Source organism: Nicotiana tomentosiformis, chromosome 12 (genome assembly GCF_000390325.3).
Source record: "Nicotiana tomentosiformis chromosome 12, ASM39032v3, whole genome shotgun sequence".
NCBI lineage: Eukaryota > Viridiplantae > Streptophyta > Magnoliopsida > Solanales > Solanaceae > Nicotiana > Nicotiana tomentosiformis.
Window position 1 is genome coordinate 7,720,129 of NC_090823.1, and position 16,485 is coordinate 7,736,613.

The following is a 16,485-nucleotide window of genomic DNA, read 5'->3' on the forward strand; positions in this document are numbered from 1 at the left end:
CCAACACTACTATTTTGCTGACAAACAACCAAAATCAATATATAAGAACCTAATTTACCCACTCTTAGCCTTTAAAAACATAATTATATCTTCATTCTTTTCTTTCCATAAGTCAAAAAGTGTACTATCCAATAAGATTAGTCTTAATTTCAATTTAAATCTTTGATGCGCCGCTAACTTAAATTAAGGCGAGGTAGCATATATATATATATATATTCTGACTAGAGGAGACAACTTTATGCTACCTAGCATTTCATTCTAATTTCTTAGTTTTTCTTGTTTTTCAGTTTGATCTCATAGTGCTCTCAATATAGGTACATGACCTGTCAAGCAAACAATCGCTACAAATATACAGCACACAATTAGCTGTAGGGTTAGAGTCTTAGAGATAAACATGGGGAAAAATAATTATCTCCAAATACTAGAGAATAAAGTAAGTATGAGGAAACATATAATGCTTCCCTTAAAATAATCTCTAATTACAACTCTACTTCCTTTTTAAGTTAGAAATAAAAATTTGTCAAGATAATTTAATATTTAGGCGGTTACACGACATAAATAAATATCTTGCGTGAAAGTGAATCATACTCTCGCTAGGATTAAGCGCTAGACACTAGCAGGACCAGGGTCTTCAACTTGCAATAACCACATAAATAAATATCTTGCATGAAAGTGAAAACTCAATTTTTAATAAATTCTCTTTTTGATGATAACAAACAAATATACACAAAACCCTATACAATCCCAGCATGATCAACACATTGACAAGGCCATAACACTTAAAGAACAAGATTATAAGAAAAATAGCTTTAAAAATTATCACTCCCCTGTTTTAATTTAAATAACACACTTTTCTTATTAGTCCGTCCAAAAAAGAATGACACATTTCTATAATTGAAAATAATTCAACTTTAAACTCTTCATTTTGCCTATTTTATCCTTAACGAGAAGCTTTTATAACCACACAAGTGTTATAGTACCACAGCTTTTACCCCTTAGGACATCTGACTATCACAGCAAACTCCACTGATTAACTTTAGCTCGAAACTCTGTCTCTGGTGCAGGAAATTCCTTCCTCTGCCTTCTTAGTCCACTCCTAAATGAGGCAATCACGAGTCAAGCTCAACACACTTGACAACATTCGAAAGATAAACAACTTCTAAATGAATTTGGTTCGAGATGCTTATTCTGAGGATGTGTTTGGTGATAAACATGTCATTTTCTGGTTTTGGTTGTCAGAAAATATTATCCAGAGAACACTTTCACCAAAATGGGTAAAATTGAGTAAATTTCATGGGTTGTCATTCATCTTTGTGTTCATTACCCAAAAGTCATTTTTTTTCTGTTATTACACAAAAATAATTTTACTATGCTCTAACTATCACAATAGTCACTTTGACCAAATTTTATAAAGCTTTCACCTGAAAAGTCTATTATGACCTTGACATTATAAATCCTCACATTTATGTAATACGTTCTATATTATATACTTTTACCAAGGTTTTTTTTACTTATAATTAAAATAATTTAATATTATTATTTTTATAATATGTCTGTACATTCAATTTTCCCTTAACATTAATTTTCAAGATATATATATAGGTAGCATTATTAAATTTGTCAGTAACATTACTGTGAACAAATCTCAAGTCAACGTTCTTAATCATGCCAAATGAAATATTTTTAATGATAATTATAAAATCAAAGTTCACGGATTTATCAGCTAAGCCATATTCGTTGATCCAGTAAACAAAATACCCACATTTAGCACATTGACACATCAGATTAACACTTTCAAATAAATAATATTATCAGATAAAGCTTCGAAAAGCTTAATAATGTTTTTTGGTCAACAAGATATTATATTAAAACCCAGTTAAGGTTGGTTACAGTAAACTGCGGGGTGACGATGTCATCACCCAACAATGAGTAATCTATTAGTACTACATTAGTACTATTGCATTCCCTTGTTTAAAAAACTTAATATTAAACACAAATATCTTTGAATTTTTGTTTTAAAAGTTTTACTAACTATAAAATATTATCATTTGTTAAACAAAACTATTTTTATTATTTGAAATAAATATTAAAAAATAAATATTTTGTCGTTTGTATATTTTAAAATATGTTCATGTTTGAATATGATTAAGCAAATTGAGTGCCGTGGAAAAATTGAATGTCTGAATATATTATAAAAATAATATAAAGTTATTTTATTTATAAGTAAAATACCTAGGTAAAAATATATTATATAGTATATGACATAGAAGGTATTATATAAATAAGAGAATTTATAATGTCAAGGTCATAATAGACTTTTTAAGTAAAAGTATTGTAAAATCTGGTCAAAATGACTTTTGCGATAACTAGAGCAAAGCAAAATGATTTTTGTGTAACAAAAGAAAGAAAATTGACTTTTGAGTAATTAACACAAAGTTGAATAATTTTTACGTAACAAAAAAAAAAATGACTTTTGGGTAATGAACACAAAGTTGAATGACCACCCATAAAATTTTCTTGGTAAAATGGCTTCCCTCACCTTTGGGTGGAAGTAATTTTTTTCATTTCATCAAAACAGTGTGTCTGATTTGCTAGTATCCTTATCAATTTTAAATAATAAAAATTTTCAAAAAAATATTTTCCACTCTCTAACCAAACAACATAAAACATTACCAAGATTGTTTTTTTTTTCAAAAAATTAGTCATTTTTCAAAAGTTATTGGCGCATCACCTGAAATGCAGTGGAAGTATAGATATACATATGTCATATTCCTCAAATCATTCAGAATTGATCTATTTTACTTGTGTTGAGTTTAACTGTTGAACTTGAAAGCATGCCTACATTTCTGTACTGTTATTTCTATCCTGGATTGTACCCATTGAGCTCGTCAATACTCTCATCCCAAAGGTTAGTCTTGTTACGTATTGAGTACATGGGGTCGGTTGTACTCATACTACACTCTGCGCTTCGTATGCAGATCCAGGTACTTTTGGATACGGCGGTTGCTAGATTTCGGAGTTCATCTGTTGGAGACTATCGAGGTAGCGGCTTGGCGTTCGCAGACCTTGACTCTCTTTCCTTTCAGTTATTTGTATTGTTCTATATTTCCAGACAGTGTTTATATCCGTCAGACTATGCTATCATTTAGATACTCATGTACTCAGTGACACCGGATTTTGAGAGTGTATTGTATAAAATAGTATTTTGTATCAAAAGTTTGTGGAATTTTACTCTTAAATTTATTTATTATGTTTTCAAAGTTAAAAGATAATTGTGATTATTGAAATTATTGGCTTGCCTAGTATTGAAATAGGCGTCATCACGACATGTGAATTTTGGGTCGTGACACATATTAAATAAACCTTTTTTATATTTAAAAAATGGCTGAAGCGATCAGTTCATGTATAATTTTGAAATAAATTTTATTGAATGAACCGACTAGATGAGTCAGTTTCTGCAGAAATTTGAGAATTTTGTTTTTAAAGTTGACCTCTTCGATTGATATTTATAAATTTTTGGGAATTCTTTTTGAAAAACTGACTGACTTGGTCGGTAGTCAGTTAAAATTTTAGGTTAAAGAGTGGCAGGCAATGCTCGTTTTAATGCTGCACCACCTGCCAAACAAAAAAGTATATACAAACAGCTAGAATCCAACACTACTATTTTGCTGACAAACAACCAAAATCAATATACAAGAACCTAATTTACCCATTCTTAGCCTTTAAAAACGTAATTATATCTTCATTCTTTTCTTTCCATGAGTCAAAAAGTGTACTATCCAATAAGATTAGTCTTAATTTCAATTTAAATCTTTGATTCACCGCTAACTTAAATTAAGGCGAGGTAGCATATATATATATATATATATATATATATTCTGACTAGAGGAGACAACTTTATGCTACCTAGCATTTCATTCTAATTTCTTAGTTTTTCTTGTTTTTCAATTTGATCTCTCAGTGCTCTCAATATAGGTGCATGACCTGCAAGCAAACAATCGCTACAAATATACAGCACACAATTAGCTGTAGGGTTAGAGTTTTAGAGATAAACGTGGGGAAAAATAATTATCTCCAAATACTAGAGAATAAAGTAAGTATGAGGAAACATATAATGCTTCCCTTAAAATAATCTCTAATTACAACTCTACTTCCTTTTTAAGATAGCAATAAAGATTTGTCAAGATAATTTAATATTTAGACGGTTACACGACATAAATAAATATCTTGCGTGAAAGTGAATCATACTCTCACTAGGAATAAGCGCTAGACAATAGCAGCACCAGGGTCTTCAACTTGCAATAACCACATAAATAAATATATTGTATGAAAGTGAAAACTCATTTTTTAATAAATTCTCTTTTTGACGATAACAAACAAATATACACAAACCCCTATACAATCCCAGCATGAACAAGGCCATAACACTCAAGAACAAGATTATAAGAAAAATAGCTTTAAAAATTATCACTCCCCTATTTCAATTTAAGTAACACACTTTTCTTATTAGTCCGTTCAAAAAAGAATGACACATTTCTATAATTGAAAATAATTCAACTTTAAACTCTTCATTTTGCCTATTTTATCCTTAACGAGAAGCTTTTATAACCACACAAGTGTCATGGTACCATAGCTTTTACCCCTTAGAACATCTGACTATCACAGCAAACTCCACTTATTAACTTTAGCTCGAAACTCTGTCTCTGGTGCAGGAAATTCCTTCCTCTGCCTTCTTAGTCCACTCCTAAATGAGGCAATCACGAGTCAAGCTCAACACACTCGACAACATTCCAAAGATAAACAACTTCTGAATGAATTTGGTTCGAGATGCTTATTCTGAGGATGTGTTTGGTGATAAACATGTCATTTTCTGGTTTTGGTTGTCAGAAAATATTATCCAGAGAACACTTTCACCAAAATGGGTAAAATGGAGTAAATTTCATGGGTTGTCATTCAGCTTTGTGTTCATTATCCAAAAGTTACTTTTTTTTTTGTTACGTAAAAGTCATTCAACTTTGTGTTCATTACCCAAAAGTCATGTTTTTTTCTGTTATTACACAAAAATCATTTTACTATGCTCTAACTATCACAATAGTCACTTTGACCAAATTTTATAAAGCTTTCACCTGAAAAGTCTATTATGACCTTGACATTATAAATCCTCACATTTATGTAATACGTTCTATATTATATACTTTTACCAAGGTTTTTTTTACTTATAATTAAAATAATTTAATATTATTATTTTTATAATATGTCTGTACATTCAATTTTCCCTTAACATTAATTTTCAAGATATATATAGGTAGCATTATTAAATTTGTCAGTAACATTACTGTGAACAAATCTCAACTCAACGTTCTTAATCATGCCAAATGAAATATTTTTAATGATAATTATAAAATCAAAGTTCAGAGATTTATAAGCTAAGCCATATTCGTTGATCCAATAAACAAAATACCCACATTTACCACATTGACACATCAGATTAACACTTTCAAATAAATAATATTAACAGATAAAGCTTTGAAAAACTTAATAATGTTTTTTGGTCAACAAGATATTATATTAAAACCCAGTTAAGGTTGGTTACTTACTGCGGTGTGACGATGTCATCACCCAAAAATGAGTAATCTATTAGTACTACATTAGTACTATTGCATTCCCTTGTTTAAAAAACTTAATATTAAACACAAATATCTTTGAATTTTTGTTTTAAAAGTTTTACTAACTATAAAATATTATCATTTGTTAAACAAAACTATTTTTATTATTTGAAATAAATATTAAAAAATAAATATTTTTTGTCGTTTGTATATTTTAAAATATGTTCATGTTTGAATATGATTAAGCAAATTGAGTGCCGTGGAAAAATTGAATGTCTGAATATATTATAAAAATAATATAAAGTTATTTTAATTATAAGTAAAATACCTAGGTAAAAATATATTATATAGTATATGACATAGAAGGTATTATATAAATTAGAGAATTTATAATATCAAGGTCATAATAGACTTTTTAAGTAAAAGTACTGTAAAAACTGGTCAAGACGACTTTTGCGATAACTAGAGCTAAGCAAAATGATTTTTGTGTAACAAAAGAAAGAAAATTGACTTTTGAGTAATGAACACAAAGTTGAATAATTTTTACGTAACAAAAAAAAAAAGAAAAATGACTTTTGGGTAATGAACACAAAGTTGAATGACCACCCATAAAATTTACTTGGTAAAATGGCTTCCCTCACCTTTGGGTGGAAGTAATTTTTTTCATTTCAAGATTTTTTTTTTTTCAAAAACATTAGTCATTTTTCAAAAGTTATTGGCGCATCACCTGAAATGCAGTGGAAGTAACCTCAACTTTGATCCTTCTGTCAGTATTAAAGTGGTAGGAAGCAATGCTCTAACTTTGACTTGGAGCTATCGTCATCCCACTCCAATTGGCTCCACCAATCCGACGCTCCTCTTATTACTTTGATGTTCTTGGAAGTTTGAATAGAGAGAGGCAACTTCCTTATTTGGTTGCAATTTGTCAAGCTAAGTTCCTCCAGGTGTTCCCACGTATTCTCTGGCTCGCCCAGTGTTCCTAAGCTTGGACAGTTTTCCAACAGTAACTCCCGAACTCTTGGAACTTCTGAGTTGACAAGTGTCATCCGACAATTGGAAATTCCAATATCTTCCAGGTGCTTCGGTACAGAAAAAGCTCCACCAACGTTAAAAAGACATGTTAAGCTTTGACAAACGGCCATCTCTAGTTGGCGTAATTTAGAAAATCTTGTACCCAGAAAATGACCAAACTCAGAAACACTCTTTAAATTAAATAAGGAGCCGAGGCGGAGATATTCCAGATTCGGCAGAGGGTCAAAATGTTCATTTCCTTCTTTCAGATTGGGCAGAGGGTCAAAATGTTCATTCCCTTCTTCCACTGGTTTAAAATCACATGAACAGTTCACAATGTGTAGTGATTTTAGTCCATCAAAACTGTTGTATGCAATCAACTTCCTGAGACCCATGCATTTTATCAAGTATAAATCTGAAGCAAACTGCAACATGCCTGAGAGCTCTCCCTTACTGAAAATTTGACACTGCGACACGCCAATCATCCTTGTTGACTTGTTGAATTTTGCTTCCATTGGACCTACCCCAACTTCTATGCGAAATCTTTCCAATCTAGACATCCAGGTGTGGTCTCTATTCAAAATTGATGAGCTATCCAATTTAACAAAAAGAGAAGTCAGATTGGGTAGATATGATAGCTCATCAAAAGTAGATGATCCAAGAAGAGTGTCCCCCTCCTTTCTTACATTGCTCAAAGTGCCCGGATAAGGATGTGGGGTTAGGTACCATCTAGGCGGCTGAAAGTATGTGGTATCCAACATATTTAACATTTCAATGCTAGACAATTTGGGAAGAATTCCTTGGCCGATGCTCTTCAAATATGTTGCAGGCATATTTAATAGCCTCAGATTTGTCAACTTGTCCAATCCCTGCGGCAGACAATTTAATTTTGTATTATCACAATCGAGCAATTGCAAATTGCAAAGATCACCAATAGGTGGTAACTCTGTCAGCCAGCCGCAATTTTGCAGTATTAGAGCATTTAATTGAGATAAACTATTGATGGAAGAAGGCAGTGCTCTAATACCAGTTCCACTCAGATTCAGAACTCTTAGGGCTGGAAATGCCTGAAAAAGTTCATGCGGAATTATCTGAAGGGGACTATTATCTTGCAGAAGTAAAGTTGTTGTTTTTGGGCATTTCTTGAAGGAATCAGGTAGGCGTTCAATTTTGTTGCTTACGAAAGATATTCTCTTGACAGAAACTGACATAATTTTAATATGAGTCAACCCAATTCCAGCTTGAATAAGAGAATTGTGTTCATCCCCTAAGGAATTAGCTATCCATATAGCAACATTACGAACCATGGCATGCATCTTAACCGAATCCAACCCCCCATGGGTTTCCAGCAAGCAGGCATCTTTTAAACTCTCAATCACTGTGATTCCCCTGTTGTAGGCTTCTTCGTATGTGTCATGTTCACCAAGGAGCCCCTCTGTCCACCAACAATGTATGAGATCATCTGTTGAAACAGCCACTGGATATAAAGAGCAATACAAGAAACAATTTTGAATGTCACCTCCCCTTTTGTTCACATGTTTGCTTGTTTGCTCTGAGGACAATTCAATACCCTGAGATTCTAAAGAATCAAAACTCCACTTGATGACCTTGTAAACCATATTTTCAAAATCTTTATTAGGTTTGGACATTCTAAGTGATTCCAAAGCACCTTTCCATAGCTCGACCCTTTCCTGCCCTCTCATAGAGGCTGCGATAACAGTGATTGCTAAAGGTAATCCATCACACTGCTTTGCAATTTTCTTTGCAAATGGTTGAATATGCTCCAGATTGGCATTATCTCTTGCATTTTTGACAAACAGTTGCCAAGATTCATCCTCGTCAAATGTGTACACCTTCATTTCGGCGTCTGTTCTCATTTGCCTACAAACATTCAAAAAACGAGAAGTTATAATTACCTTGCTTCTTGGGGAATCTTCAGGTTGGGGCACACCTATATGATCCAAATTTATAGCTTCCCAAACATCATCAAGTATAAGAAGGAACCTCATAACTTCCTTGAGCCTCTGATGAATTCTACTAGCAATGGTTTCTACGCTTTCCTCGCTATCTACCTTTAGGCTTAATCTGTTGGCAATTTGTGCTTGAACCTTTCTAATGTCCGTTGGTGGTTTGGGCACTGTAACCCATATCACAACACCAAAAGACAGTTTGGAGCTCGACGCAGCAATCTTTAGGAGCTCATTGTTTAGATTCTTCACCAAAGTCGTTTTGCCGACTCCTCCCATACCCCATACACCAATGATGCATACCTAAAAGGATTCAAATACCCCAAAAAATACTTTACCAAGTGAAAGATGCAACAAACATTATAAAGGAAACTTAGCAAATTAGAGAATGAAAGAGGTATATTGGCTTTGATAATTCACCCATAATTCTTGATCTCAACTATATCTCCACTTAACCTCCTTAAGAAAATACTAGTTTCTATGCTACGTGTCTTGCACATAAATCTTTAATCAATTATTTATACATAAAAACCAATTGAAGTTATAAGAAAACTACACACAAAAAGAAACACATTGTAAAGCAATTGACATGAGAAAAATGAGACAAATCTTTAAGTGCAAAAAATCAATATTAGTACACTAGCATAATGCTTGAATCCAAATTGAGTGCACAAACCACTGATCTGTAAATAAATACTACCTCCGTTCCAGTTTATGTGAACCTATTTCCTTTTTGGTCCGTTCCAAAAAGAATGACCCCTTTCTAAATTTGGAAACAATTTTGCTTAAACTTACAATTCTACCCTTAATGAGAAGCTTTTATAACCACACAAATACTCTGGCCCCTTTTTGAATTGTTTAGAACCACAAATTCCAAAAGTCTTCATTTTTTCTTAAACTCCGTGCCCAGTCAAACAGGTTCACATAAATTGGAACGGAGGGAGTAAAATTTTAAACTTAAACACTACCTTAATGCATAAGACGTTGAAATCCAAAACTAAAAACTACAACCACAGTTTACTTGAACTCCAAAAATAAAGAACTACGTTACAAAAATAATTAAAAATATAGAAGTTAGCATGTCATTGTATTACTTGTACTTTTTTATAGCAGAATAACTCAAGTGCATGATACACACGTAAATGCCTACAATGCCTAAAAAGTGTTTTTACCACAAGTAGAATATTTACTTCTTTTAATTTAAATATACTCAATTATATAGACTTTATCTTTTTCCAATTAAATGTGTACTTTTGATTTTCAAAATTTAGAAGCGAGATTTTACGACTTATTTAGAAGCGAGATTTAATTAGTTAAACAATAAGAAATAACTAAAATTTTAAGAACAAAAAATATTTATATTCGCATAAAAAATATTACTACTTTGAGATTAGACTACTCTGCTTGTTATTTTTAGTTCCCTATATATTTTTATATTTTTAATTAAATACGTTATTAAGCCCACAGGCGGGACCGGCCCAGCCCAGCCTCTGTAAAGCCTCATGGGTCACGGGCTTACGCGGGCCAGGCTTAAAAGCCTCATTTTTAAATAGGCTCCAAAAATCTTAGCCCAACCCTATTAAATCACGGGCTGGGTTGGGCCGGGCTAAGCCCATACCGACGGCTCTAACATAGATTTGAAATCACAAGGTTATGAATAATAGATTTTGAGATTTGTTCAGGGTTTTGACTAGTTTGACTGAGGATTGACTTTAACCATTGACCTCAATCTTGACTGGTCCTAAAATTTTCAGAAATGGTTCATCTAGACTAATTTAGACATAATATTTTATATTTTGTATAGATTAAGGTCATTGAATGTCGTCTTGGTAGACTTTGGCATTTCAAGAGAGTTGGAGGTTTGACTCATTTTAAGGCAAGTAAGATTTTAACTTCTCGAATACTTGCTTTTATGATGTCATGATCTAAAAATTGCATGAATGCTTTCAAATGCCTAGTATGTTGAGGGAATGTGTACTAGGACATACATACACTTTTCTAAGCTTATATGCTATATACCGAGGTAAGGCTGCGTACAATAGATCCTTGTGGTCCGGCCCTTCCCCGAACCCCGCGCATAGCGGGAGCTTAGTGCACCGGGCTGCCCTTTTTTTTTACCGAGGTATTTCTCTCTCTTAGTTGAGTTACTAAGCATGAGGTATATCTTTTATGATAATTGAGCTATGACATGCTAGTTTACATTGTTTAGGAAGCATGTTGTGATGTGTGGCATTGCCTACTATGTTGAGACTCATAGCAGGACTTTTCACTTATTTTTTGATATTATTATTGCATTATTTACCATGCGTACATTCATTTGTTGTGAGACGCTGCTAGCATCATACCGCCTATGGTCTACCACCCGTTAGTGCACAGTGTGTTTTCCACCATAGTGGTCTGCTATCAGTTATGACACTGATGGTTAGGAACAGTATAACCATTGTTGGCTATGGACGGACTGTTTACTAGCAGACAGTTAAATGAAATATATGGTCCAACACAAGTAAGAGTGTGCCCTATTGAAGGACTGCTGCTATGCATAGGTGACACTATAAGATATTGTTTATGAGTTATATTGTGTATATCTGCTACTTTCATTTATACATACATTATTGCCATGATATATATTATACCTTGTTCATATTATGCATGGTATTTTCAGAGACTTGCTCCGCGGGGTATGATAGAGGGGAGAGTCAATAATTTTGTTGGGCATAGGCTCACCCTTGTTGTTATTTTTTGCCATGTGCAGATCCTACCACTAGCACAGCTGCCGGCTATCTTGAACTCGCTTGAGGCTGTCGGATCGTGGTGGCACCTCTTCTCTATCTATTTTAATCATTTCAATTATTTGGGGCTGTGTCCCTAGATTATCCATATCTTTCCCAAGTCGCTCCTTGACTATATTATGGGTATTTGGGCCGTTTAGACATTGTATCTCGTTTTAGACTTTCGCCATGTGTCGGTATTTGATATTATCTATGATATGTATTTGAGTTGAGATAGTTTTAGCGTTACTTTTGGTTTAGCGTAATAGTTCACTTGGCCAATCATTAACTCGCCAAAAAAAAAAAACACCACCATTAAAAGCCTTCAGGCAGCATTTCTTCCATAACCAAGCAAAAATATTTCACCACTACCCTTACTTCTTTTCACACCTACAACACCCATTACAACACCTATAATTTCAGCGCCTGGCTAGAGCAGCTGAACCTTCACTTTAAAAAATTTACCCAGCTTCGGTCACCTTCTCTCACAAATCGTTTTTTTTTTAAAGATTTTCTTTTAGTAACCGAAACAGATGAGACTTTCCAAGAATAGTGAAGGGGTTAGAGAAAAAATTTACCCAGCTTCGATCAAGAAATACAAAGATGGAGTGGAGAAGGGATTAGAGAAAATGGTTATAATTAATAAATTTAAGTGTAATTAATTGCATAATATCCAATTGAAAATTGACACTTGTACATATTAGTTACAGTTTTTAACTCATTTTATGCCTCTGACGTGCTCCCAAGAAAGTGGTTGCACTTTCACTGTCACATCATTGCTAAAGGGTGTATTTTTTTCAATGGGGTAGTGTGTACTTGTGCCTTTTTCCTTTAATTATTTTCCAAATATTCATCCCACAGGTAAATTCATCATTTTTAGGAACTTACACTTTTGCCTTTAATTTTTATTTTATAAATAAAAAATATTATTTAATAATCCTTATGCGATTTTTTTAAATTGTGTATGTATTAACATAGGGTAACATTCGCAAAGCGCATACCCAGATACTAATATTTATAATAGTACAAAATTCATTTTGACTAAAACGTAGATAAATTAATATCATAGATAGACTATCTAGCAAAGGAAGAAATGAAGCAAGCATATTTTTATTAAAGCTACGACTGGTACTTGTAATATTTAGGCTCATTTTTGAGAACTTCCATGTCCTTCGAAGCACTATTACTTATTATTAATATAATTGCTACTTTAACCCCCCCCCCCCCCCCCAAAAAAAAAAAAATCTTTAACTCGAACAATACCTTATCATCTTCTAACAGTTGTAGGATTTCGTTGATATTTCTTGCTGCTGCTGACTGGCCTTCTATTGATGGTCCTGGGATGAACTCCACTTTTTTCACCTGGTAATTTTCTACCAACAAACTGGATCCAAAATTTTCTCCCATTTTTTTAAGCTCGCAAAGTTGATCTAGTATGTTTCGTGCTTGAGCAGAGACTTCCGAGCGAAGGCTGCATTTTGGGCAACATTTATATGCATGAGTCTTAGCTGCTGCAATGCTTCCTTGCATAGATTCCCATTCACCCTCTAGCTTTTGAACATCTTTGAGCCACTTGAGAACATCTCGTTTTTGTTTATAGCCTTCTCCGTCAGCCCCTTCCACCTTCTCTTTGATATCATCTCTAAACTTTCTTAGCTTCTCCATTTCCTCCCCCAGATTTTTCATATTTGATGAGAAATGGACGGTATTTTCAATCTTTGGACAGATGCATTTAGCCACAAACTTTCCCACCTCAACTACAAAGCCTGATACAACAGAAATCAGTAGATCCATTGAACAGTTCTTAAGGTAAAGAAAAGAATGTTTATGAGAATGCTGATGATGCTCTCAAATATGATTAAACGAAGCTAAACTGACTGCTTTTTCTTTGTTTAAGTACTATTCTTAAGGAAAATCCTTCATCAATTTTAAATTGTTGTGGAGCCTCTTCAATCTTGCTCAGATGGAGAAGAATGATTCCTTTTATTTTAAGTACTTTAGACAGCCGTTTTTTTTCCCCTCACTATAAGCTTAAAAAAATTTGTTGGTCCCTAGCTGTAGTAGTTTGGTCGAAGTATTTAACCTACCACTGAGGGGTGCGGTGGAAAGGAAGATCCATCCAGTTCTAACCGGAGAGCTCGGGTTCGAGCCCTTAGAACGGAAAACTCCTGATAAAAAACACTGCAAAAACAGATGGTTAAACTAAAAACACAAGAATTATTTAACATGTGACAAAAGTTGCAAAATAAATAGCACGGTAACTCTATCCTTTACTGCTCGATTTTTCTTCTTTATTTAAGGCAGAATTCCGGAAAATCTTTAAAATTTAGGGATACTTCCTGTAGGGTTTCGGCTTTGTAACATATATTTCTGTGACTTTAAATGTTACACTAACCACCCTTCTTAATTTTGAGTGTAATAAAACTATTATGTAACTTAATATTGACAAGTTTTCCCTTATGCTTTAGAAGAAATGGAAAAAAGATAAATTCGATGAATTAAGAGAAATGCAATATCTCCCAATCTTTTTCCTATCTTCACTAATTAATACCTATCCATTTTATGTTTCTCAGAAGTTATCGAACAAGTCAGTATCTCAAATGACAACAAAGAAATTCAGCTTGTGAATCCTATTACGGAGAGAAGGCAGAGATATGAAATGGTTCATATAGGAATCATCTTATTAGCTCCTACAATGAACTAGAAGATCGACATCCCTTTATTTCTGCCACCCTAGCTCTGTCCCTGCGTAAACCCCCTTCCGCCTAGCTCCGTCCCTGCGTAAACCCCCTTTCGCCACCCTAGCTCCGTCCCTAAGTAAACCCCCTTCCGTCACCCTAGCTCCGTCCTGCTCATTACGCATTGATTCTAGAATACAAAACAAATTTTACTAGTGAAAAGTAACACCAATGCACCTAGTAATTTTGTACCAAGATCGGCCTATCTTTTTTCCATTTCTTTATATCATAAGGGGCAAACTTGTCAATTTTACGTTACAAAATAGTTTAATTACAATAAAAATCAAAGAAGAGAGGTTCATGAATATTTAAAAATCATGCGCGACGTATATGTTATAAGCCAAAATTTCAGGCGACATCTGTGAAATTATCCTTAAAATTTAAACAGTTTCTGTGGAACCTCTTCATTCTTGTGCAGATGGGTGAAGAATGATTCCTTTTATTTTAAATAAGTAATTGGGCAACTATTTTCTTTTTTCTACTATTTAATTGACAAAGCAAACAAATAGGAAGGAAAAGAAGAAAAAGAATGTTGCTAGCAAGAAAATTTTAGCTTCTATAAATAATTTAAGAAGCTCTACTTTTGCAATTCCTTTATTCTTGAGACATGAATGAAGCAAGGGCTTTTCCCTTCCGCCGTGAAAATGCTTGAATTTTATTTTTAAAGTACCACAAGAATCTATGTCATCCGTTCTTTTAACTTTTTGAACATAATTTTTCAAAGAACCCAAATTTACCAAAAGCCCTAAACTCCAATATATCAAAACCCTAATCAATTAAAATACAAATCCAGAAGAAAAGAAAAGAAAAGTAACCTGATAAATACAAAATCTTCGCAGACACTTTGTTCCATTTCTCTCTATCGGAAGAAATTTGCTCCTTTGGAGAAAGATTGTGAGATTTTTTGAGTTTTATAGAGGGTAGGACGGTTGAGTTCGAAAAACAACTGTCAAATACAGCCGTTTTATTGCTTTCTAAAACGCCAAGATAATAACATGAATGTTTTCGCTTTTTTTACTTTTTCCTAAATGATATAAAATCTCTACTTTTAACTTGACGATCCATTTTGTAATTTTTAGAAATATTGAAAAACTTCAAAAAAGTATTTTTCTAAATTTTGAACACTCATAAAAATTTAAAAATAACCCTATACTTTTTTCTGTAATTTTACAATTCTTATGTCCAAACGCCCACTAAAATGCTTAGAGGAAGAAGGAAAAAAACGAGCAATAAAAGATAGGAGTCCATCGTGTCAAAGGGAAAAGAAATTAAAAACATAGCCACTTTTAACACCTCATATCAAATATTAGCCACCATTTTAACAACAACAACATATCTAGTATATTTTTACAAGCGAGGCCTCAGTAGGATAGTATATACGCGGTCCTTATTCCTACCTTGTGAAGGTAGAGAGCTATTTCCGAAAGACCCTCGGCTGAATACAACAAAATCACAGCAATTATGACAGAGAACGACAGCAAACAAAATAGTGACAACAACCAGAAAAATAAAACGACGCAAAGAGGACCTAAGGTAAAAAAAAATATTGATCTAAAAATAAGGAATACAAGGGCAAGACTAGTGCTACATCTAGGGAAGGAAGTACATGTGTGAGAACGAAATATACTCTACTACTACCTAACTTACAACCTTAATCTTCGATCTTCACACCCTCCCATCAAGGGTTATGTCCTCGGTAAGCTGAAGATATGTCATATTCCGTCTGATCACATCTACCCAATATTTCTTCAGCCTACCATGCCCCATCTATAAAACTTATCTTTAAGTCTTGGCGGAACATCCTTGTCGCACAAAACGTTGGATGTAAGCCTCTACTTCATCTACCCCCGCTCCAATACGATGTGTGACATTCTCGTCAATCTCCCAATTTTCTTGGATTATAGACCCAAGATACTTAAAACATTCTATCTTGGGTATGACTTGTGCGTTCAACCTCACTTTAATATTAGCCTCCCGAGTCACGTCACTAAACTTGCACTACAAGTATTCTATTTTGGTCCTCCTCAACCTTTAGACTCTAGGATCTGCCTCTAGACCTCCAGCCTAGCATTAGCTGACGAGCGCAAAATACACACTTAAATTATGCTCGCTAATCAAAGATAGTATAGTATAATATCGTATCCACATGGATTGGATTTAAAAAATATTTTCGTAGTTTCTAGCTTGATTGTTATCCAGGAGGATCAATAATTGAAATGTATATGATTAATAATTGAAATTAACTAAGAATCTGAAGTTATTGACTAGTGACTATCGAGACAAGGAATAAGCAAATAAGGTTATCAGTGGGAGAAGATAGAGTTTTGGCAGGATAGATGAAAGATAATTACTCGGGATCTAACTTTAGATAATTCACTTACAATGTTCAAGTGAG

General features: G+C 33.6%; 1 protein-coding gene across 6 annotated transcripts; it reads right to left on the minus strand.

The window, feature by feature from the left end:
• Nucleotides 1-658: 658 nt before the first annotated feature.
• On the minus strand, nucleotides 659-15,062 carry LOC104087428 (disease resistance protein At4g27190-like). Of its 6 annotated transcripts, none has more exons than XM_018767812.3 (6): nucleotides 14,906-15,062; nucleotides 13,440-13,533; nucleotides 12,616-13,118; nucleotides 8,622-8,887; nucleotides 6,334-8,498; nucleotides 4,453-4,744 (listed from the first exon to the last, which is right to left on the minus strand). In XM_018767812.3, exons 3-5 carry the CDS (start codon nucleotides 13,036-13,038, stop codon nucleotides 6,380-6,382), a joined length of 2,808 nt encoding a protein of 935 aa, XP_018623328.1. In that variant the 5' UTR covers nucleotides 13,039-13,118; nucleotides 13,440-13,533; nucleotides 14,906-15,062; the 3' UTR covers nucleotides 4,453-4,744; nucleotides 6,334-6,379. The 6 variants fall into 6 exon arrangements, with proteins under 6 accessions (XP_070048352.1, XP_070048353.1, XP_018623328.1 ...); XM_018767811.3 differs by having other exon boundaries at nucleotides 6,334-8,052; nucleotides 8,137-8,887; XM_070192251.1 differs by lacking the exon at nucleotides 4,453-4,744 and adding an exon at nucleotides 659-1,096 and having other exon boundaries at nucleotides 6,334-8,887.
• Nucleotides 15,063-16,485: the final 1,423 nt, after the last annotated feature.

Coding starts and splice junctions, on each gene's coding strand:
- LOC104087428 (XM_070192251.1), bottom strand. CDS start 13,038: ATGAAAAATCTGGGGGAGGAAATGGAGAAGCTAAGAAAGTTTAGAGAT. Junction 8,888..12,615: donor AACTGTTAGAAGATGATAAG/GTATTGTTCGAG, acceptor GAATCCTTTTAG/GTATGCATCATTGGTGTATG.